The sequence below is a fragment of the Meles meles genome, chromosome 7, assembly GCF_922984935.1.
Source record: "Meles meles chromosome 7, mMelMel3.1 paternal haplotype, whole genome shotgun sequence".
NCBI classification, from domain to species: Eukaryota; Metazoa; Chordata; class Mammalia; order Carnivora; family Mustelidae; genus Meles; species Meles meles.
The window spans coordinates 120940128-120963031 of NC_060072.1; the positions used below are offsets into that span (position 1 = coordinate 120940128).

The 22904-nt window shown below is 45.3% G+C and overlaps 1 protein-coding gene across 1 annotated transcript in view; it reads left to right on the forward strand.

Moving 5' to 3' along the window:
- Positions 1–22904, forward strand: part of PROSER2 (proline and serine rich 2) — a 43591-nt gene that overhangs the window by 15421 nt on the left and 5266 nt on the right. The window contains exon 2 of the mRNA XM_046010569.1: positions 4461–4665. Coding sequence (XP_045866525.1) covers positions 4528–4665 — 138 coding nt within the window. The 5' untranslated portion in view covers positions 4461–4527. The remainder of the gene's footprint in view (positions 1–4460; positions 4666–22904) is intronic.

Here is a 22904-nt window from a genome sequence, read left to right on the forward strand (position 1 = left end):
AACGTTTTTTCCTTCTAAACTTACGGCCATGGTAGTTTCCAGGTTTTTATCATTTCTTATGTGAACTGGTAAAATAACTTGATAATGGCTTTGATTGCCCCAGAGATAGATTATTTATTGGAGAGTGAGTATGTGCAGCATTCGAAAGACAGAAAAGATCATTTGGTGAAAGCGTCATCTCTACTCTCGCCTCCTGGCCATCCCTTTCTCCCTCCTTGCAGACAGTTCCCCTGAGCATCTTTCTGTCTATCCTTCTAGAGGAAGTTTCTGCATAAATATATTTTCTCACTGATTTCCCTATTCTAGTGGAAGTATACGCCAGGTCTGTTCTTTCCCTTGCTCTTTCCACACACAAAATGTGTCCTGGAAACCACTCAGCTGCCCCCTCTTTTTCCCCGCCAAAGATATTATTTATTCATTTGAGAGAAGGAGTGAGACAGAGAGAGAGAGGGAAGCAGATTCCCTGCTGATCAGGGAGCCCAAAGGATGTAGGGCTCGAACTCAGGACCCTGAGATCATGACCTGAGCTGAAGTCAAAACTTAACTGGCTGAGCCACCCAGGCCCCCTTCACCCCCCCCCCCTTTTTTAAACAGTGTTTGATATTCCATTATCCTCATTACCTTTAAGTTCCTCTCCTGGGATGTCTGCCCTTCAGGATATCACCTGAGTTACCTGTGTGTTATGCATGGGATCATGGCACTCTGCTGGGGCATAAGCCTCCTTGCTCCCCCTCCTCCACCTGTGAGCAAGTCACTTCAAAAGTCAGAGCCACTTTCCCTCTGGTCACTTTCCCTCTGTCTGCACTTCTGTCTGCCTTTCCCAGCTTATTTTGTCCTATGCTCTCGCCAAGCTCAGTGCTTCACCCCAGTGACCACCACTTCTACAGACCCCGAGTGGGGCCAGGCCTTTGCCAAGTCCTTCTCTCTGCTTGGAATGCCCATCACAGTGTGTATAACCAATAGTCTCTTACATCTGAAACATCTCTTAGGGTTTGGCCTTGTTGTCACAGTTCTGTGAAGTCTCTGAACCCCACTGGGCTTAGTGGCACCCCTTGCCCTGTGCTCCCATTTTCCCCGCAATGGCGCTGAGCATAGCCTACACTTCCGTCTTCTGTGGGATTTGGTGCTGCAGCACTTTTAAAAAATACATGCGTTCAGGCTTGACTCCTGTACGCACATTCATTCTGTCTGATACCTTATGGACTTAAGAACCAGGGCCTCCGTCAAGTTCCTCTGTGGAAGAAGTGGTTTTTACTTGTCAGTTATTGCCTGGTACCTGCAGTCTGCTCAGTGTGAGGTTGGAAAACAGCAAATATCTGGAGAATATGCTGGGGCTAGAAGGGAAGACAGGCCTCAGATTGAAGCACGTACTGATTGGTAGGAACTAAGACAGAGCAGGGTGATGGTGAAGGAGGGCTTTGTGCTTGATGCATCTAGGTCCTTCTATATCTTTCTGGAATGTAGGGGAAGATGAAGAAAAGGAGCTGTCTTCCTCCGTTGGCTGCAGTGCACTCCCCTGAGGGCGCTCACTTGCCCAACTCCCACAGACCCACCAGGTGCTTCAGCCTGGAGAGCTGCTGTCCTTCCCACCTGCCATGCTTGGCAGATGTAGATTTACTAGGACTGTAGATCAGTAGTGGCCTTGTCCTCGTTCTGTCGGCTCAACTGATAAACTAGACCTTTCCGAACAAGGACACTACTAGTAAATAATGAGAAACAAACACAGGACATCTAAGAAAATAAACAGAAAGTGAGCACATCAGGGGCACCTGGGTGGCTCAGTTAAGTTCTGACTCTTGATTTCGGCTCAGATCATGATCTCAGGGTCATGAGATTGAGCCCCACATTGGGTTCCACACTGATCATGGAATCCGCTTGAGATTCTCTTTCCCTCTGCCCCTCCACCCACTCTCTCTCTTCAAAAAAAATTTTTTTTAATTAAGTTAAAGAAAAAAATTAAATTGAAGAAAAAAAAAGGAAGTTAGCACAGTGGCTCAAGTTTCTGCTCCTGTGGTGTCAGACTTGCTGGGACATCAGCAAGGCTGGTTCTGCTCCTCTGGTAGAAATAAGCTTCTTCACCTATGGGGCTCTCTTAGTCTCATTTGTTCTAAACTATACTATAAACCCAAAGAGTGAACCCATGATTGGACAAGGAGACTATTTCAGGGTGGTAATGACCCTCCCAGACTCATGGGACGTGGGAGTTCACTCCTGTCAAACCTGTCTGCCCTATTCCCTTCCCAGGGCAGACCAGAGAAGAAGGCTGCTTCTTTGCCCTTTCTCTTCAGAAAACTTTGCTCTCGCCACAGTGGACCACCTTAGGATTCTATATTTTTAGTTCCCAGGGAACCGGGATGAGGGAGCCCCTCATTCTTGAGGTCTTAAGAGATCACAGAAGAGTTGCACCTTGAATTTGTGAAGGATGTTGAACCAAGGTGTTCACTTTCTCCCCGACAACTTCTGCCTTCTGGAGAATTATGGTTAGCTTCCTCATATTCTTTCAAGATAGTAATTTGTAAAAATCTAAATGTTATAGTTTTACAGTGTCAGAATAGCTTTTCAAATTGTCGTAGCACAAGAAAAAGATGTGTTCTCGAACGATGTGGTAGGTTACTGCCCTCTGGCCATACTGGGGATGCCTCAGAGCTCTGTTCCTACTGCACAGACTTGTTGCAAAATTCTGGGCCCTTTCCCACAGACAAGGCACATCTGCTGGGTTCCTTCTTCATGTGGGGCTAATGAGCATCTCACTTCCCCATCTTTCACCTCCTTATTGTGTCGGGGGAAGACTTACTGCCCCGCATCTCCCTCCTTTCCCTGGAGCAGTGCCTTACTGAGTTCAGGAATGAATTAGAGTCCATGGGTCCACCTCACCAGTCCCCAGCTACTCACCATCCCAGGGATGGGGCATATTATTAGCTACGTAGATGATTTAGATGACGTCTGTGCCCTGTTTAGGCTTGCTTACTATTACACAGATTTTAAAACCTATAACATTTTGGGGGGGGGGGTGCCTGAGTAGCTCAGTCATTTAAGCGTCCAACTCTTGATTTTGGCTCAGGTTGTAATCCCATGGTCCTGGGATCAAAGCCGCTCTAGGCTCCCTGCTCAGCAAGGAGTCTGCTTAGCTCACTCTCCCTTTCTCCCTGGTTGTGCTTGTGCATGCTCTCTCGCTCTCTCTCTCTCAAAATAAATAAGTAAATAAATAAATCTTAAAAAAAAAGACCTTTAACATTTTAAGCTTTTTTTAAATTTTTTTTTCCATTTGGAATAATGGCGACTTCCAAAAAGTATGTATATGCTCAGAATCTTCTGCTCCCTAGCCTTGCTCTTAAACTGCCAGTTAACATGAGCTGACTTACCTGAAAAATGAAGAGAAACCAGGTGAGGAAGAGTTTCTTTTTTAAGCTGTTCTCACACCTTCAGGATTTCCCTAAGAAGATCTTACAGTAATTTTAGAAGTTTTAAATGACAAAGTCCACCCAAAAGTATTCCATACTGATTGGGTTTTCTCCACAGATGGTCATGTTTCTATTAAAAATTAATGCACACATGAGTGTGCACGTGTGTGCACACACACCGCTCTGCCAATGGTTATCTGAGCTCACGTGCCCCTCAGTATTCTTAAAGGGGTTCGTAAGGCCAACTGGCAGTATTTTCAGTTTAGGAATGAATGACGTGGGCTTGTATCTCTCCACTTGCCCTAAGCCTCCACAAGAGGCTTATTCCCTTATTCCCTATTAAATCTTGTTTGGTCTTCTAGAAGGTTTTGTTGAACTCCATTGTCCATTGTTCAGAGACTGAGTTGAATTTCCTGCTAAAAGAGAGTATGAAACTAAGGGGCTGGTAGGGGAAATTTTGCTATCTTTGTTCCAGAAAGTAAAAAATATGAACTTCCTTGTAGTGGTAATTTACCGTACCTTAGAATCTTATGTAGAAATTGCAAAAGCCTCTCAGCCTCCAGAGAGCCTAGAATCTCAGAGATGTCAACCAGACTTTAATTCGTGATCTACTAGCTCTTTTCACTTCACTGAACTCTGAACTGCAGTGAAGCTGGAAAAGGAGCCACAATGTTGTGGTATCTGAAATAGAAGAGACTAGAATCAATAAAGACCACAAGGAAGTCCTGAATCCACGTGGGAAAGAGCATGACAGTACAGGTCCTCGGTGCAAAGGAGGGAGCCAGAACATTATCCTATTAAATTTTCAGCAACAAAGTAATTGTTAGTCCATTCATCTTTTCCTTAAAAATGATTCGCATCTTCAGGATGGAAAGAGATATAAAGGAGAAAAGAAAATGAGCAGACACATTGACTTAAGGGCTCCTAATTCCCTTTGTTTTGATGGTCGAGGCTGCAAATCAAGATGATTCTGACCCACGCTGAGCCTTTCATTCGGGGGTCTAAGGTATTCATTGGGTGGGCTCTCTAACGCTTTCCCCCTGTGCTTGGTTTCTCCAGAGGGAATGGGACCCTGGCCCCTTCACCACTTCCTGTGACCGAGCCAGCAGCCGAGGTGTGTGTGGGGATGCCTGTGAACCGCCAGCAGTCAGACTCTTCGGAGATGGACTCGGATGTGTCCCCCAGCTGCGGTCTCAGCGACCTGAGCGGAGGGGGCAGCCTGGACAGTCGAAGCAGCAGTTCCCGCTCCAGGAGTTTGACTTTGGTGAGTGACTGCTTTCTTTAATGCTCTGGCTGCCTGGTTTTGTGACAGCCCCCTCCTCTTTGAGGAATATCTTACCATCTTGGGTTCATGAGCTTGACGTCTCAACATACTTGCTTTGTGGAGTGGCATTTCGTTTGTAATCATCTTAAGATTTGCACAAATGCAGAGCGTTCCACTCAAATCAAATCTCACACTGTGGCCGGTAATCCGGCTACTGAGACTCGAAGAGGACAGTGCCTGAAGTCCGTAACCCACTCAGCAAAGGCCCATGCCTTTCAGCTTAAAGGGCTGAAAGAAGGAGTGCCTGGATGGCTCCATCGGTTTGATCATCCGACTCTTGATTTTGACTCAGGTCATGATCTCGGGGTCATGAGATCAAGCCCACCTCCGGTTCCAAGCTCAGTGCAGAGTCCACCTGAGATTCTCTCTCCCTCTCCCTCTGCCCCTCACCCCTGCTTATGCTCTCTCTTTCTCTCTAAATCAATCAATAAATAAAATCTTTTTTATAAAAGGGGTTGAGGGGTACCTGGGTGGCTCAGTTGATTAAGCATCTACCTTCAGCTCAAGTCCTGATCCAGGAGTCCTGGGATTGAGCCCTGGGGCAGGCTCCCTGCTCAGCCCTCCCTCTCCTCCCTGATCTCTCTCTCACTATCTCTATGCCTATCTCTGTCTCTCTCTCAAATAAATAAATAAAAATCTTTTTAAAAAGTGAGGGGGGATGTTGAAAGGAGAGAAGCACTTCATGGGGCAAAACCAAATTCACTTTGAAACCAATTTTTACCTCCTTTGCAAATATTAAGTGCTATTGTATCCTTTTCTCTCGGGATCCAGGCCCTTACACAGCATCAGAAAGCTTTGGCAACATTTACAGAAAGGGCCTTTAGTTTTAAAGGTGACTTTTCTACACCCCTTGCCCCTCAAGATATTCATATTTCAGGAGAGAGACCTTTATATTCACAGAGGGAAAGACAGGTTAACGTTGGGCCCACTGAGAACTGTTTCAGTTGTTCATCTCAGTCCCTTGGAGTGGGGGCAGAATTTCCTTCAGATACACTGAGTCCTAAAATTAACCCCAATTGTGCTGAACTTAAGACAACTATATATGGTAAAGAGGGCAGTTAATAGTAATGATAGAGCTATATAGACTTCCACTTGGATCTTTTCTTAAACCATCACAGTAGTATGAAATAAATACTATCCGATTTGATTCATCCAAAAAAAACATATATTACAAATTACTCCCTGAATATCTGGGAATCTAGAAAGCCTTAATAAAGGGGAGTTTGGGCTGTTTTTTTATCTTTTTAAAGATTTTATTTATTATTTGACAGAGAGAGACACAGTGAGAGAGGAAACACAAGCGGGGGGAGTGGGAGAAGCAGGCTTCCCACTGAGCAGAGAGCCTGATGTGGGGATCATGACCTGAGCCAAAGGCCGATGCTTAGCAACTGAGCCACCCAGATGCCCCTGGGCTGCTTTTTAAATTTAAGTTTATACAAAGGACCTATTAAAAGAATATGTAGAGGGGCACCTGGGTGGCTCAGTGGGTTAAGCCTCTGTTTTCAGCTCAGGTCATGATCTCAGGGTCCAGTCCCACATTGGGCTCTCTGCTCGGTGGAGAGCCTGCTTCCCCCTCTCTCTCTGCCTGCCTCTTTGCCTACTTGTGATCTCTCCCTCTCTGTCAAATTAAAAAAAAAAAAATCTTAAAAAAAATATGTAGAAAAGACAGATGAGGGGTGCCTGGGTGGCTCAGAGGGTTAAGCCTCTGCCTTTGGAAATATTAGGTTCAAAGGTGGGAGAGATTACAAATCTTTTACATTTATAAATATCTGGAGGTCAAAGTGGGTAGAGTGACAACAGCATTAACTGTCTTTGGAGAAGGATTTTTGAGCCATCAGTGTTGGTCCTCATAGGTTTTACAGTGGGTTTGAATAGGTATCAGCAGGACATTCCCCCAATATACTTATAATTTCTCTAAAATCCAAAAAACCCCACATTATGCATGTTTCAAGTTACTTCCTTTTTACTAAGCAGTCTGTATCCTAAGAAACAGCTCAGCATAGTAATAAACACAGCATATTAGTGACAGGCCTGAGTTCAAATTCAAATTCATCGCCTTTGGAACCTGGGAAAGTTAATCAGTCACTGTGTTCCTTAGTTGTTTTCTTCCTGAGTTACCAACAGGAGTGCTGGGATAAGAGTTCTTCCCCAGTGTGACTGTGAGGATGCGCTGGCCAGCACATAGTCCGCCCTTCCTGATGGCAGCCTCCTTGATGAGTGCCCTCTTAGCTTCCAGGCGTGTGTGATTCTGCCTCATCCCGCCCCAGCTTCTAGTGGGATCCATGCTCTCTGTGTCATGTCTCTGTCTTACCAGCAGTCTTCTGAGTTTTTCCTTCGGCCACTAATGATGAGATGGGAAAGAGCGAACCCTCTCCCTGCACCCAGCATCTCACACACTTCCTAATTCCGGCGATCTCACTCTGGAGCATCACTTTGGAGTGAACGTCCGAATGCCTATCCTCCATGGTTCTTTCCTCTCTGGTACCGTCCTGCAGTGGGACTGCGACATGCCTGACTCTTCCGTTCCCTGGCAGCGCCCAGCACGGTACCCAGTGGAGCATAATTGTGGGAACAGCATGGCAGATTCTGCTTTCAAGAAGTGCACAATGAAATTGTATGCTCAGGATGCCTGCGTGGGTGGGTGTGACTGTGTGGGTGGGTGTGACCGCGTAATCCTGCCACGTGCCCCACTTGGCTCCCTGTTTCTCGCTGTCTGTAGGAGGACACATCCCAGTCTTATTCCAGCACCTTCTATGCAGACCTCTGCTTGTTTGCAAGTGTTTTCCTTTCTGGAAGATTCTCAAGCCGACTTGAGCTACCATCTGTGTCATCTCACAGTTGTGTGTTCTCCTTAGAGAGGAGCAGCATGGTGAGAAAATTTGGCATTTTGATTAGGACTTAACTTTAATGAAGCACTGCCTTGGCAGCCAGCCCCTTTCACCAGTGAACTAGCCACACCATTACAAAAACATGTGAACTTTCAGGGAGTCTGAATGTGGAGAGGAGCTCTTTATGTTTTGATTCTACATCATCAGGTCTTTTTATGACTCGTCTTTTTGGAATGAGACTGAACCATAATAGTTTTGCAAACCCTTGCCTCCCTGAACCCCCAGCCTCATGAAAGACTAGTCAGGGACTGTGCTTTCAGGCCTCTACACTGTTTTGTATTCGGTGCACCTCTTGGAAGGCTCTTTAAATAAGAGATCACCTAGTTCCGCTTTAGGGAAACATTTTTTAAACAAGGTTATTTTTTATAAGAAGATAAAATACAAATGCCTGGTGTTAAATGAGAGTATCCTAATGTTCTCAAACACTGGTGGAAGGGTTGCCTGGGTTGTAACAGATCTCTACACAATGGAAACTTTTCTCCTGAGCCAGTGCAAGCTAAAAATGAAAATAGATGCTTCAGTAGGCTTGTCTGGCTGCCCACATGGCCACCATGACCGGGGCTGTTCCAGGAGGGCAGAGGATGTGGTCTTTATCACCAAGAGGCTGGTTGTATTTGGATATGTACTTTATTTCTCTTGCAAGGAATTCTGTCTCTGAACACGTTTATGAAAGGCAGAGCTAGAATGAGAACAGATTAGCCAAATCTTGAAATACTTGAGTAAGAAGATACCTTTTGAACGTGTTTTTTCTCCTCCTCTGGAACTTGAGAAGGATGGCTAAATGCAACGCAAGGCAGCACACATTCACGAAGCTGGAAGGGTGGTTCTAGAAATGTATCCTCAGTCCGTGATGCGGATTCAAGATAAAAGTTTCGAAAAGAATCTGGAGACATTCATACATGATAGCTGTTTAAGGGGCAAAGGGAGCTTTGGGTGTAGGGTTCCCTATATCCTTAACCCCTTCAAGCTGGGATCTGGAGCACCCATCTCACGAAATGCCCAGGGAAAGATGGCTGCCCCCTGCTGGTATGCTTGGGTGCCATTTCTGTGTGCGGCCCTGCAGCCTGCAGGCCTCCTGGGGCTTCTTCTAGAAGAGAAAGTGATCACCTGCTTGGAAAGAGTTGGAAACTCTAGCTCTGAAGGGACGTGGTAATGCACATGCTTCTTTGAGGGCGGATTAGAAGCACCTCGAATCCCCAGGCATACTTCCTATTCATTTTTATCTCTAACTTGGGGCCAAACAATGATCCAGAGTCATTACCACGTGTGTAGAGATCTTCTATTCAGTGCACGGTCCTGCAACCCTCCCGCCACCCCGAGCTAACAAACGTCAGGGCCCTGCAGTCACATAACAAGCCTGTGGTCAGGCAGCAGTTGTCAGTTCCTGATTACCCCCTTCCTTCACCAAAGCCTTTGATTGCCTTTTGGCCTCACCCGTTTGTCATGGAATAAGAAGGTAGAGCAAGCAGTGGTGAGCTCTGTCTGCGTGGCTGGGTTAGGTGAAGTCCGGGTCATAGATGGCAAGGGGACACAGAAGAGGCCGGGTGATTGCAAGGAGAGGAAACAGAACCTAGGATGGAAAGAAGAAGCAAGGGCGCCTGGCTGGCTCAGTCAGCTAAGCATCTACCTTCCGCTTGGGTCATGAATCAGGGTCCTGGGATGGAGCCCCTCATCGTGCTCCCTGCTCAGTGGGAGTCTGCTTCTCCTTTGTCCCTTCCCTTGCTCATGTGCGTACTCTCTCTCAAATAAATAAATCTTTAAAAAGACTGGTCAACAATGAACCCATCTTCCTTTCTATACTGGCTCCACTTGCCGGTCAAAGCAGCCATTTTATGACAAAGCACAAATAGCTTTTGTAAAAGTTCAATTCAGTAAACACCAAAGCCAAACTACCGCTATGGTAGATGATGAGCACAAGGCGGTTTTCCTCCTTGCAGGAACTCGCAATTGGGTGGCATGGGAGGACCTGGGTCAGCACGGCTGGCTCCGGAGGGGTCTGGGGTGGGGGTGGGGGGTTCAACGGCTGGCCCACGCCTGGTAGGGGTGCTCCAACTTCGCCAGGACTCCTTCCTGATACTGCTGGCAGAGGGAAGTTACAGGCCCCAGGGAGCCCAGCGGTGATCCTGGGAAGCCTTGAATCTTCAGATCTATAATCAAAACTGGGTGCACATCTGGTCGCCCACTGGTCGGTTTGTGTCTCTTTCCGGCCAGAAGTATAGGGTTCCTTAGCGCTGGGGAAACCTCACCGCAGGGACGCCTAGACCATAATGAAGCCCTTACCCCAGGCTGTGGGGCACGCCGTGTGCACCTCTGCTCTTGGGGTGGGGGTGGTGGGCCAAGGTCAGCACAGCACGCACAGCCGCGTGGAGAACTGCACGGAGGCCGAGGTTGGTGTGCTTCTCTCTGCCACCGTTTCCCTTCAGCTGCGGGGATAGGGGCATTGCTCCTCAGCTTAGATCAGTGAAGGCCTGCTCAAGTGTCTGGAAGGTCATTTTGGTGTGTGCAAGCAAATGCAAGGCTCAGTTTGTTAGACGTCTGCCTTCGGATCAGGTCAGGATCACAGGGTCCTGGGATCCCCCGCATTGGGCCACTCCCCTCAGTGGGAAGGTTGCTTCTCCCTCTCCCATTCCCCCTGCTTGTGTTCCTCTCTCAATGTCTCTCTCTCTGTGTCAAATAAATAAATAAAATCTTTTTAAAAATAAAAAAAGAAATTGGGATTGGGGTGCCTGGGTGGCTCAGTCAGTCGAGCGACTAATCTTGGTTTCTGTTCTGGTCATGATCTCAGGGTCCTGAGATAGAGCCCCGAGTCAGGCTCTATGCTCAGCACAAGGTCTGCTTCTCTCTCCTCCTGCTTCCCTTCCCCCACCCCCTGCACCCAGTCGTGCTCTCTCTCTCTTAAATAAACAAATAATTTTTTTTTAAATGAAACAAAGAAATTTGACTTTACTGCATGTTAAGATAATGTAGCAACTCCATGTGAGGGAGAAAAAAAACCCTATAGAACTCATATCTGTTCTAGCCAAAAAAAAATCATAAATAAGATTATGATGTCTAAAAATATTCTTGAGAAGTTCTCAACTGCCAGTCTCTTAGGTAGGCAGCCTGTAGTATTTGTTTTGGCAGAGTGTGATTTGATGTTCATATTTGCTTTTTTTTTTTTTTTTAGATTTTCTTTACTTATTTGTCAGAGAGAGTAAGAGAGCACATAAGAGAGACAGCATGAGCAGGTTGGGGGATAGAGGGAGAAGCAGGCGCCCCACTGAGCAGGAAGCCCAATGCGAGGCTTGATCCCAGGACCCTGATATCATGACCTGAGTTGAAGGCAGACGCTTAATCAACTGAGCCACCCAGGTGCCCCACAACCCCAATTTCTTTGTTTAAACAAGAAACAAAACAAGGGGTGCCTGGGTGGCTCAGTCAGTTAAGCTTCCAACTCTTGGTTTTAGCTAAGGTCATGATCTCAGGGTCCTGAGATCGAGCCCCAAATCGGCCTCCGTGCTGAACATGGAACCAGCCTGATATTCTCTCTCTTCCTCTGTCCCTCTCCCCACCCACTGCTTGCACTCTTTCTCTCTAAAATAATAAATCTTTAAAAAAAAAAAAAAAAAGCTTCAAAACTTAACTAATTCAGTACTTTTTTTTTTTTAAAGATTTTATTTATTTATTTGACAGAGAGAGATCACAAGTAGATAGAGAGGCAGGCAGAGAGAGAGAGAGAGGGAAGCAGGCTTCCTGCTGAGCAGAGAGCCCGATGCGGGACTCGACCCCAGGACCCTGAGATCATGACCTGAGCCAAAGGCAGCGGCTTAACCCACTGAGCCACCCAGGCGCCCAATTCAGTACTTTTTAGGTAGGTGTTTAGCATGAGTATTTTAGGCTTCCTTGACTTTGTTATCTAATCAAACACATTTTTTTGTCCTCTCTACATTTTCCCTTGAAGGGAAAATCCTGTCCCAAATTTGCACTCCTATAGGCATATCTAGGACTGCTGACAATAGTCAACTGTTGGTAACATTTGCTATAAAAGTCTGTCATCCAGGGGCACCTGGGGATGGCTCAGTGTTTGGGCTCAGGTCATGGTCTTGGTGTTGTGAGTTTGAGCCCCATGTCAAGCTCCAAGCTCAATGTAGAGTTTGCTTGAGATTTTCTCTCTCTTTTTCCTTCTGCACCTCCCCCCACTCATGCTCTCTCTCTCTCTCTCTCAAATAAACAGATAAAATGTTTTTAAAAATAAAATCTTACAAGTCTGTCCTCCAACTTATCAGGATATTCCTCTCAGAGCTCTGATGGGACTAGGTAGACATTTCTTCTGTCATCTTCGTGTAGGAGTGGATGGACATCCGCAAGACCAGGACTTTGTCCTCTTTATGGGAGACATATATAGTAGTATCCGTTGTGATTACTACAGTAGATTTAGCATTTGAATTTTCTGGTTCGAATATAATAGAAACTATTTCTGCACAATTATAATATACGTATTAGGATAGAAATGTATGTACTCTCACATTCTTGAAACAACGTGATATTTCCCTTGGAGACTTATAGACATTACCTGGAGTCAGCATGGCAGGGTAGAATCGGGTGGGGGGGGGTATGGTTTTCTAGAGAGTTCTTGTAGATCTGGAGATTGGTAGCCCAAATTGGTACATTAAAAACACCATTTATAGAGGGGCACCTGGGTGGCTCAGTGGGTTAGGGCCTCTGCCTTTGGCTCGGGTCGTGATCCTGGGGTCCTGGGATCGAGCCCCACATCGGGCTCTCTGCTCAGCAGGGAGCCTGCTTCCCTTCCTCTCTCTCTGCCTGCCTCTCTGCCTACTTGTGATCTCTGTCTGTCATATAAATAAATAAAATCTTAAAAAATAAAATAAAATAGAAACACCATTTATAGAAAGGGGATTTTAAAAAAATGTTCTGCTGTCAGCCAACTTCCTTGCAAATACTAATACAATTCCTCAGTTCCCTGAGGAAAGCTGCTGTTTTCATTTATCTTCATTTCCTATCTACTTAGTTCTTTGGAACTAAGTTAGCAAATGCCACTTCCAAAACCCCACCAGCAAAGCGGGGCCACCACCGCCAGGGCTCCCTCCCTCCTCCACGGGGCCCACGAGGCCCCTGCCTTCCTTGTTGTTTTCACTACATGACAGCTCTGTTGAGATAGTCACATACCAGACAGTCCAGCCATTTACAGTATGACCGTCAGTGGTTTTTAGTAGATTGCCAGAGTCGGGCAGCCATCCTCACAGTCACATTTAGAACATTTCACTGCCCCCAAAGAAGAAACCCCATGCCAATAAGCAGTCATTTCCCTTTCCCCCAGCTCCCGCAGCCCTGAGCAAATGCTCACCTACTCCCTGGCTTTGTGGATTTGCCTGTGCCCCCTGCTTTCTAAGCTCTGCCTCTTCCCCAAGGCCCGAGTCTTCCTCTCACATCCCTGTCTGAGGGAGGCAGTGCAAGCATCTCCTGGAATGGGAGGAGTAGATAGAAACCCTCTTGCACAAGGCCATGTGCCCCTTTTCTGGCCCTGAATACCGTTCCCCTGCCCATGGCACTGGGGCTTTTCTCAGTTTCTGCCTTCTTTCCTCTCCCACGTGTAGGCAGAGGGGGCTTCATATGGAGGGCAGCTTCTTATTTGGGGAATTAGGCAGCAGAACGAGCCCATAGCTGTTTTTAGCTCTGCCCCTGAGGTCAGCGCTCAAAGCCAGGCTGAGCTCAGAGACTGCATGGGAATCCACACCAGCCTCCCTGCCAGCCTATACGTACTCCAGCCTCTAACTCTGGGGAGAGACGTTGGATGGGTTGGGGATGCAAAAATCTGAGTCTTCCAGGACCCAGGCTTCTGATCTTGAATAAGTATGTGACTAAAAACAGAAATGAATAGGATAAAACAAAAAAGCAAGAACAGACTAGGTCTTGTCTTAGCCTCTCTACTGAGTAGTCGTATGACCCTTGGGGTCACTTCATTGGCCCTGAGCCCAGTGTTCACATCTTTCAGTGAGGGAGGTGGGCTGATTGATCTGTGTGTTGTGTCTTTCAGCCTGTGGGTCCCACAATCTGTCCTAGAACACAGAATGGTTGTGTAGGAGCTGCCCTTTCTAAGCCCATTTTTCAAATGAAAACTTACACTGGGATTTCTTGTTCTGAGGTTGGATTAGACCCATGGGGGTTACTGGGGCACCTGAGTGGCTCAGTCATTAAGTTTCTGCCTTCAGTTCAGGTCATGGTCCCAGGGTCCTGGGATCGAGCCCTGCATGGGGATCCCTTGCTCAGCAGGCAGCCTTCGTCTCCCCCTCCCTCTGCCTGCTTCTCTCTCTTGTCTCTCTTTCTCTCTCTCTCTGTCAAATAAATAAATAAAATATTTAAAAAAAAAAAAAGACTCTTGGGGGTTATATACTCTGGTCATAGTTTCCACCCCTCGCTCAGTGTGGGAAGTTGGCATGTGTCTTAAGCTGAAGGTGTAATTGTAGGCCAGCTGCCCATTTAATTCTGCTGTCTGTATGCCTAACCAAGATAGATTATCTAAAATTCTTGTGCATAGCCCTCCTGAAACACTGAGTTGGGAAAGGAGACGTAGGAAGAGGAGGGTAGAGAACATTAATTTATTTCCGTAGACATTTTGTTTGGTTATGGCTGTTATCATCATCTCGTCATCCTAACAATATCCGTGATGGTTGTAATTATTAACTACGGGGACCTTTGTTATGCTAAGAGCTCTAATGATTTTTAGACTTGGAATTTTTTTTTTCCCTCCAATTACTGAGCTAAACCACTCTGCATGGATAGGAGAGACCTTTGAAATGTCTTCTGGTGAGTCTGGGAAAGGAGGAGAGTTAAGAGCGTGTGTGCTGAATGGTTGGGGGACAGGTTGGTCTGGCAGGAATAAGGTGTGTAGAGAAAAGATGAGACAGGAATGCCCTACACCATCCATGGTGACCCTCCAGATGATCCCACCAGTCTTCGAAAAACTCTAGAAAAATCACAAAATGAACAGTGTCGCTGATTTCATATGAAGCTTTCCTGTTCTGGTTGCCAGAGGGACAAAGTAGCCAGATGTGGTAAAGAGACAGCTGACCCTTTGTTCACAGTGACACTGTAAACTCTGTGGGTGGTCCGGGGGGTGGGCATCAGATATATGAGGCTCCTCTTTAAGTGTGACATCTAGTAAAGCTGGAAAGCTGGATGTAGGAACAACTATAGTAGAGAATTATAGAGAACTATAGTAGAGAATTTAAACGAGGAGCTGATTCTACATTTTATATCTCTCTGAAATCCCACCTCCTCCTTTCTCTTCCCATCACACTTGCTGTAGTTTAGGTGACCTTGAAGTCTCATCCAGATTGCTTCCCACATCCAGTATTTCCTGCATGTTAGCCAACATGATCTCTGAAACAGATCTACCTACCCCGTGTCCCTTTGTGTTTGAATCTCACCCAGTTCTTTCACATTATTAGCAGATATTATTTCTTTGCCAAAGTGTTCCAGGTCAGATCACTTCCCCAAACGTGTGAATTGACACCCATTTCCCTAAGAGGAAAGTCACCTCATTGGAACAATTTCCAGACTCTGAAGTAACTACCTCTTTTCTTATCTAAAGCCCTCATTAGATGGTCAGGTAGACTTTGGTTATATTTACATTGCCTGATGCTTACTAGATGCTCAAATATTTGAATGTATGATTCAGTGGATGTTATGGAGAAGGCTGGAGGTGTGGTGGCATTGGAGGTGTGGTCACCATGGAGGATAGGTAAGATGTGACTATGCAGAGACAGGCACTGCTGACATGAAAACAGGCATAGGAGATGGCAGGTGGTTTGATGTGTACACAGCAAGACTTGGCAGACCACAGCCTACAGGCCAACTCTGGCCCCCCACTTGTTTTTGTAAATAAAGATTTATTGTAACAAGGTAGGCTTTTTCATTAACACACTGCCTATAACTTACACACTACATGGACAGAGTTGAGTAGTTGTCACCATAATGCCTGCAAAGCTCAAAATATTTACTCCCTGTCCTTACAGAAAAAGTTTACCGCCCCTAAATAGAGTAGAAAGGGCAGAGTGGTAGGAGATGAAATGTGAAAAGTAGGTAGGGCCAGGTCCTGAAATTCTCAGAATAAAGTGTAAATTCTTTAGTCACATGTTATGTAGATGATCATATTGGGGGGTTTTATTTTTATTTTTTTAAAAGATTTTATTTATTTGTCAGACAGAGAGAGAGAGTGCGCACAAGCAGGGGGAATGGCAGGCAGAGGGATATGCAGGTTCCCCACCAAGCAAGAAGCCCAATGTAGGACTCGATCCCAGAGCCCTGGGATCATGACCTGAGCCAAAGGCAGATGCTTAACTGACTGAGCCATCCAGGCATCCCTGTGCTGGGTATTTAAAAACCCATTTCTCTTTCCCTTGGTCCAGTGCTCAATAGAAAGTACTCAGTCGGGAATACCTGGTGCACGTTTTCCCTCATGGTACCCTGCCCCTCTTCTAATGCCCCTTACCCTGACCATGTTCTTAAAGGAAATATTGAAGCTTTCAGGGAGTGTCTACTGCTAGGTATGCAGACTGATAAAATTAACAGACCTAGTTAAAATGAACCTGCTCTCATTTCAGCTGGAAAAAAATTATTCTGAAATTCTGTCTCCCCCCGCCCCCCAAAAAAATCTCAGGAAAGGTGGAGCAAAAAGATAAGCTAGGAACTAAAATTAAAATCTTAGGGCAGGCACATTGTTTTATAAGTTGACATTTTAAAAAGAAGGGTATACAAAACATGATCACAAAGAAAGGAAAATGACAAGCCAGTCTGTCTTGTGAATACACAGATGCTGAAATTCTAAACAAAGTATTAGCAAATAAGATTTAGTGATGTATAAGAAAGATAACATCACAACCAGACTGGACTTGTTCCAAGAATGCGGGGTTAGTTTAATACTTGAAAATCAGTTGTTGTATTCAGTTCATTAGCAGAATAAAAGAGAAAAACATACGATCCTGTGTCCTCAGCCTCCTCAGCCAGATCATTCTTTCTGTGGGGAGCTGTCTGGTGCCCTGTGGGCTATTGAGCCCTCTACCCGCTAGAGGCCAGTGACACCCACCCAGTCGTGATAACCAAAAGTGTCTCCACACATTGCCAAGTGCCCTGTGAAGGGTAACATCACCCCCAGCTGAGTATCACTCTAATATGTAAAGAAAATGATTTGACAAAATTCAAAACCCATTCATTATATTAAAACCAACATGCTTAGCAAATTAAGAATAGAAGAAAACTTTCTTAATCTGATGAAAAGCATTTTTTTAAAAGATTTTATTTATTTATTTGACAGACAGATCACAAGTAGGCAGAGAGGCAGGCAGAGAGAGAGAGAGGAGGAAGCAGGCTCCCCGCTGAGCAGAGAGCCCGATGTGGTGCCCAATCCCAGGACCCTGGGATCATGACCTGAGCCAAAGGCAGAGGCTTTAACCCACTGAGCCACCCAGGCACCACTGATGAAAAGCATTTTTTTTTTTAAATCTACAGCGGGGTGCCTGATGCTCAGTTGGTAGAGTGTGGGACTCTTGATCTCAGGGTTGTGAGTTTGAGCCCCACTTTGAGGGTCAACTTTACTTAAAAATAAGTAAACATACAAACAAAATTAAAAAAAAGAAAAAGAAAACCCTATGTCAAACATTATACTCAATGGAGAAATATTGAAAGCTTTCTCTCTGATACTGGGACCAAGACAAAGATGCCACTTGTATTCCGCCGACTTGAGAACCCAGCCAGCATGATAAGGCAAATGAAAAAAATGAACAGGACGTGAGCAGAATGGAAGGAGGAAATAAAAATCTCTCATTTGCAGACACCATTGTGTGTGTAGAAAATTGGAAAGAATCTACAAATAAGTTGCCAGGAATACACAACAAATTGGTTGAATTTATTTATTACAAGATCAGTGTACTTTATATTTCTATATACCAACAGCAATTAGAAAAAATTTTGAATGATGCCATTTAGGGGCGCCTGGCTGACTCAGTCAAGGGAGCATTCAGCTCTTGATCTCCAGGTCATAAGTTTGAGCCCCACGTTGGATGTAACATTTACTTAAAAAATAAAAAAATAAAAAAGACCTAAAAATTAAAAAAAAAAAAATTTAAGTGACAGCATTTATATTAACATCAAAAAAACATCAAATACCTAAGAAGACATATAATGACAACTGCATAAAATCTCAGACTGGAAACCCCAAGACATTCTTGAGGAAAGATGAAGAACCAAATCAGTGCCTAGTCAATATTAGTGCATCAGTATTTCCCAGAGCGTATGTTAACGCACAGACCCGAGGCCCTTAATGCTTTAGATGCAGCCCAAGGTAGGGCCCAAGAATTTGTAGGTCTAAGTGCTGTGCTGAGTTCCTACAGTTGCTGGTAAAGGCCCACAGCTCAAGAGCCGCTAATTAAACAAGGGATGATGTATACCATATTTGAGGATTCAAAAAACGTTGGAAAATTCAGTTCTCATTTGAGGAACTTCTGTATAGTTCCCAAATCCCAGCAGAGGTGTGTGTGTATCTGGGTGTATGGGAAACTGACAAGCTGAATCTAAAATTTACATGGACATAAAAAGGGCCAAAAGAGCTAGCACAGACTTAGAGAAGAACACCAAACCTGGAAGGCTTTTAAACTACCAGATAGTGGGACTTATAATTAAAAAAGTGTTTAAGTCACATCTGGGTACCTCAGTCGGTTAAGCATCTGACTCTTGGTTTCAGCTCAGTACATGATCTCGGCATCATGTGATCGAGCCCTGTGTTGGGCCGCACACTCGCACGGAGTCTGCTTGAGATTCTCTCCCTCTGCCCCACCCCTGCTCTCTTTCTCCCTAAAATAAATAAATACATCTTAAAAGCAAATAAATAAAAATTTAAAAATGGACAGTGGATTGAATAGTATCCAGATGGCCAGCAGACACGAAACAATGCTCAACATCAGTCATCATCAGGGAAATGCAGATCAGAACCACAGTGAGGTATCGCCTCACCCCTGCCAGAATTAGTACCAAAAAGATAAGAGATAACAAGTGTTGGCGAGGATGTGGAGAAAAGGGAGCCCTCATGCACTTTGGGTGAGCATGTAATTGTTGCAATATTATTTACAATAGTCAAGATATGGAAGCAACATGGGTTCCTGGGTTGCTCGGTGAGGTTAAGTGTCTGCCTTCGGTTCAGGTCATGATCCCAGGGTCCTGGAATAGCCCCACGTCAGGCCTGCTTCTCCCTCTGCCTCTGCCCCTCAGCCCCACCCTATCCCTGCTCATGCTGTCTCTTGCTCCCTCTCTCTCTCAAATAAATAAAATCCTTAAAAAAATAGAACTGTGTAATTGGTATATGAATAGACAAGTAGACAGGTAAGAGAATTGATAAACAGACCCAACACGTGGACTGTCACCTGACATACAATCGGGAGGACCTGTACGGGAGAAAGCACGATCTTTCCAAGGCCTGGTGCTGAAACAATTGGGTATCAATTTAGAAAACAATGAATCTTGACCACACCATACACAGAGGTTCATTCCAGACTCATTGTAGCACTGAATCGCAGAAGCCTTGCCAACCAGAATGCCCGTCTAATTGCTAATGAATAGCAGGGAACAGCCAGTGAATAGCAGAAGATACTTGCAATGAATATATCCAACAAATGATGTCTGGCTGGTACTGTATTTTTTAAAAAGACAACTTGATAGAAACCGGAACAGGCGGCACTTCATAAGAGAATCTCCAAACAGCCAGTGAAGTATTATGGGGAAAAACAAAAACAAAAACGCAACACTGTCTTCTTGGGAACGGATGAAAAATCATAATGGGATGCTGGCCCACGCCTGCCAGGGAGGGAGAGTCAGAGGCCGGAGCCCACCAGGGACGAGCATGTGAGACAGCTGTCTGTGTCTACAAAAGCAGACGCATGTCTGTGACCCAGCCCATGCCATTCTGTCTGTCTGCCCACTGAACCCGGCCGCAGACAGTCCCCTTGCCCGGAATCCTCCTGTCTTCAGGATTAAACTAACGTAGCCAAGGCAGCTTGAGAAATTTGCATGTCTTCTTGGTTTAATCATACCAAAAACAAACAGATGCCTTAAACGGTCTCTAAATTTGTGAAGCCCGCAGGCCCTTCCATGGGCGGCCCAGGAGTCAGGGGCTTTGGGTGGGCGAGCATTTGTCATTACCTCTCAGATCCCAGTGTGAAAAGCATTCTCCTGCGCCACCGGGGTCAACAATTTTTTTTTCTTTTTTCTTTTCTTTTAAGCCCAACATGGGGCTTGAACTCAAAACCCTGATACCAAGACCTGAGCTGAGAGCAAGAGTCAGATGCTTAACCAGTGGAGCCACACAGCCACCCCACCCTGGTCAGCTCTTAATCACATTTGCTTCTACCACTTTTTCTGTTGTTTTATCAAAGTTTGCACTCATAGAGGGTCAAGCAGTTTCATAGGGTTATGAAAACACCCTCCTCCCATTTCCTACTCACTAGAAGACGTGACTTTTTTCTTTAAGATTTATTGACTTGAGAGAGGGAGCAAGCCAGAGAGAGAGAGAGAGTGCATGAGCACAAGTGGGGGAGGGGCAGAGGGAGAAGAAGACTCCCCACTGAGCGGGGAACAGAGGCTGGACTCCACCCTAGGACCCTGAGATCATTATCTGAGCCAAAGGCAGCCCCTTAACCCACTGAGCCACCCAGGCGCCCCTAGAGGACACAACCTTTAACACACCCTGTTTCTTTGTTACTTACCTTTATCCTCCTTCCACTGCCACTATCTGCCTTTTACTATATGTCCCATCAGTATTTCCTGGGTGGGGTAAATATTAAATATGCATATATCTAAGTCAAATTGAGACAGCTCCATCTTTCTAGCTGCATCTTTTTCACTTAGCTTTATATTCTTTTGAAAACACCGTTTATAACGTTCCATCTGTGAACATGCCTCAATGTGTTTAACTACACCCTTATTGTTGGACATTTTGTGGTTTCTTGTTTTGCTTGTTTTCTTGCTACTGTGAATACAAATATAATTCATATATCTGTGTGTATGGATGCTCATTACTATGGACAAATGGATTCGTAGACATACGCCTTTTCTCATAACTTCAGTTTTCTGTCTGAGTTTTATTTGCTTGCTTCGTGTTCTTCCCCCTCTGGTGTGCTCTGAACTAGACTGGTTGTTCACTGCACTGCCAACATCCTGGGAATGTCACTGGCCTCCTGGGATTCCCTTTGGCTTTCTCTCATGCTCTCCTGGGCCCCAGCTCCCGTGTCTTTTCTTGGTTTCCTCCCTTGTCCAGGGGAGCAGCCACACTACACCACCACCCTGAGAAAGGCATACGTGGGAGATCCATTGTATAGTCCTCACGTGTCTTAAAAGCCTCTTTATTTTATCATCACCATAATTTAGTTAGGCATAAAATTCTAGTCCTCAGTTCACTCAGAATTTTGAAGGAATCCTGACGTTTTCTTCTTGCTTCCAGTGATATCACTGCTAAGAAGTCTGTTGCTATTTCAATTCTTGGTCTTTTGTTTTGTGGCCTGATTTTCACTCTGGGAAGCTTTTGGGATCTTGGTCAGTGGCATCCTGTTTCATTCTTGTTCATTAGGTTGTCCTCATGGTGACTTTCCACCATGCAAACTCTGGAAACTCAGAGCCTTCAGTTCAGTGACCTTTCCTTGAATTCTTTTACTTATTTATTTTGATACTTTCCCCTCTACTTTTCTGATTTATCTTTTGGGAGCCTCATTATCGGATGTTGGCCCTCCCATACTTATCCTCTAATTTTCTTTTGTCTTACTTTTTCTTCTTCTTTTTTTTTTTAATGTCTATTTGTTTTACTTTACTCATTTCTCTATTTTCTCTTGTAGGCTTTGATTTCATTTTTCAGTTCTGCTGTCCTGGTGTTAATTTATAAGAGCTGCTTTTGGTCCTCTGGTTGGTTGGTTGGTTGCTTTGTTTGTTTTTTAGGAGCATCGTATTTTTGATGGATTCAGTGTCTCCTCATCTCTCTGAGGGCTTTCATAGTCATTTTTTTAGAAACTGTCATCAGTTCTCCATAGTTTTATTTTTGTTAAGTGCTTTCTTTTCTTTTTTGTTTGTTCAGGTATGTCTTTCATGATAAAGGTTTTTCTCAGCTGCTCACTGATCCTTCTAAGTGTGCACGTATTTAAGAGAGGAGGTTGAGAAGCTGATTAGAAATTCTGTGTGGGGTTTGTTGACTGTGGTCTTCATCTATAGGGGGATCGTGCTGAGCTGTTCTGTTGGGGAACCCGTGGGGCCGACCCCTTTGGGGCCTTGGACATTCAGATGCCCCCGGGAAGATTTCCAGCTTCTGTCCCTAGAGCATCTGTTCGGCTTCATTTACTCTCTGTTTCCATCTCAACCAGCTCTGCTTCAAATCCCTCTCTTACCTTCTTTAAGAAGAAACATCTAGTTTTCTGCCAGGGTGCCTCATTCCTGCTGAACCAATTCTGCTCTTCCCATTGTCCTCTTGCCGCCCCCCATCCCAGAACTGCTCTGCACCCCTAGTGCCTGAGCGGGGTGGAGGGGGCCTGAAGGGAGAGTCCCCTGTTCTCAGCAGGCTGGTCCCTGGCTTCCCGCAGCTGCTGGCAGAAACTCAGCTTCCCTGGATCTTCAGAGTTGGTTACACCTGTCCTGCTGCTGCCTAACTTCCCACATTTTGTGGCTGCCGTCTCCTTTCCTATTATTTTTGTCTTTGTGATTTGCGCCTTTAAAACAAATAATAAATCCCATTGTTTTAGAGAGGTTTCCGGTGGAAGAGGACATAAATATGTCCACTCCTGTCACTCTTTTTTTTTTTAAGATTTTATTTATTTGCTATATAGAGAGAGATCACAAGTAGATAGAGAGGCAAGTAGAGAGAGAGGGGGAAGCAGGCTCCCTGCTGAGCAGAGAGACCGATGTGGGGCTCGATCCCAGGACCCTGAGATCATGACCTGAGCCGAAGGCAGAGGTTTAACCCACTGAGCCACCCAGGCGCCCCCCCCCCCCCCCGTCACTCTTTTTGACCAGAGATATCCCCTGCTGCTCTTGGGGAAGACATCTGAGAGCAGTCAGTTGAGAACACTGGTCCAAGGAGGTTTGAAGAATTATTATTTTTCTTGTCATTGACTCATCAGGAACCATAAGGCTAGAGCTCATAATAGGTTCTAAGATGCTTTCTTGGCTATAGCTTCTTGGCAGCGTTCTTTTTCATGCAGGTAAAATGGGGAGGGACACGTTGGTCCATGGGGCCTCCCGAATGGCAGACTCTCCCCAACAGGA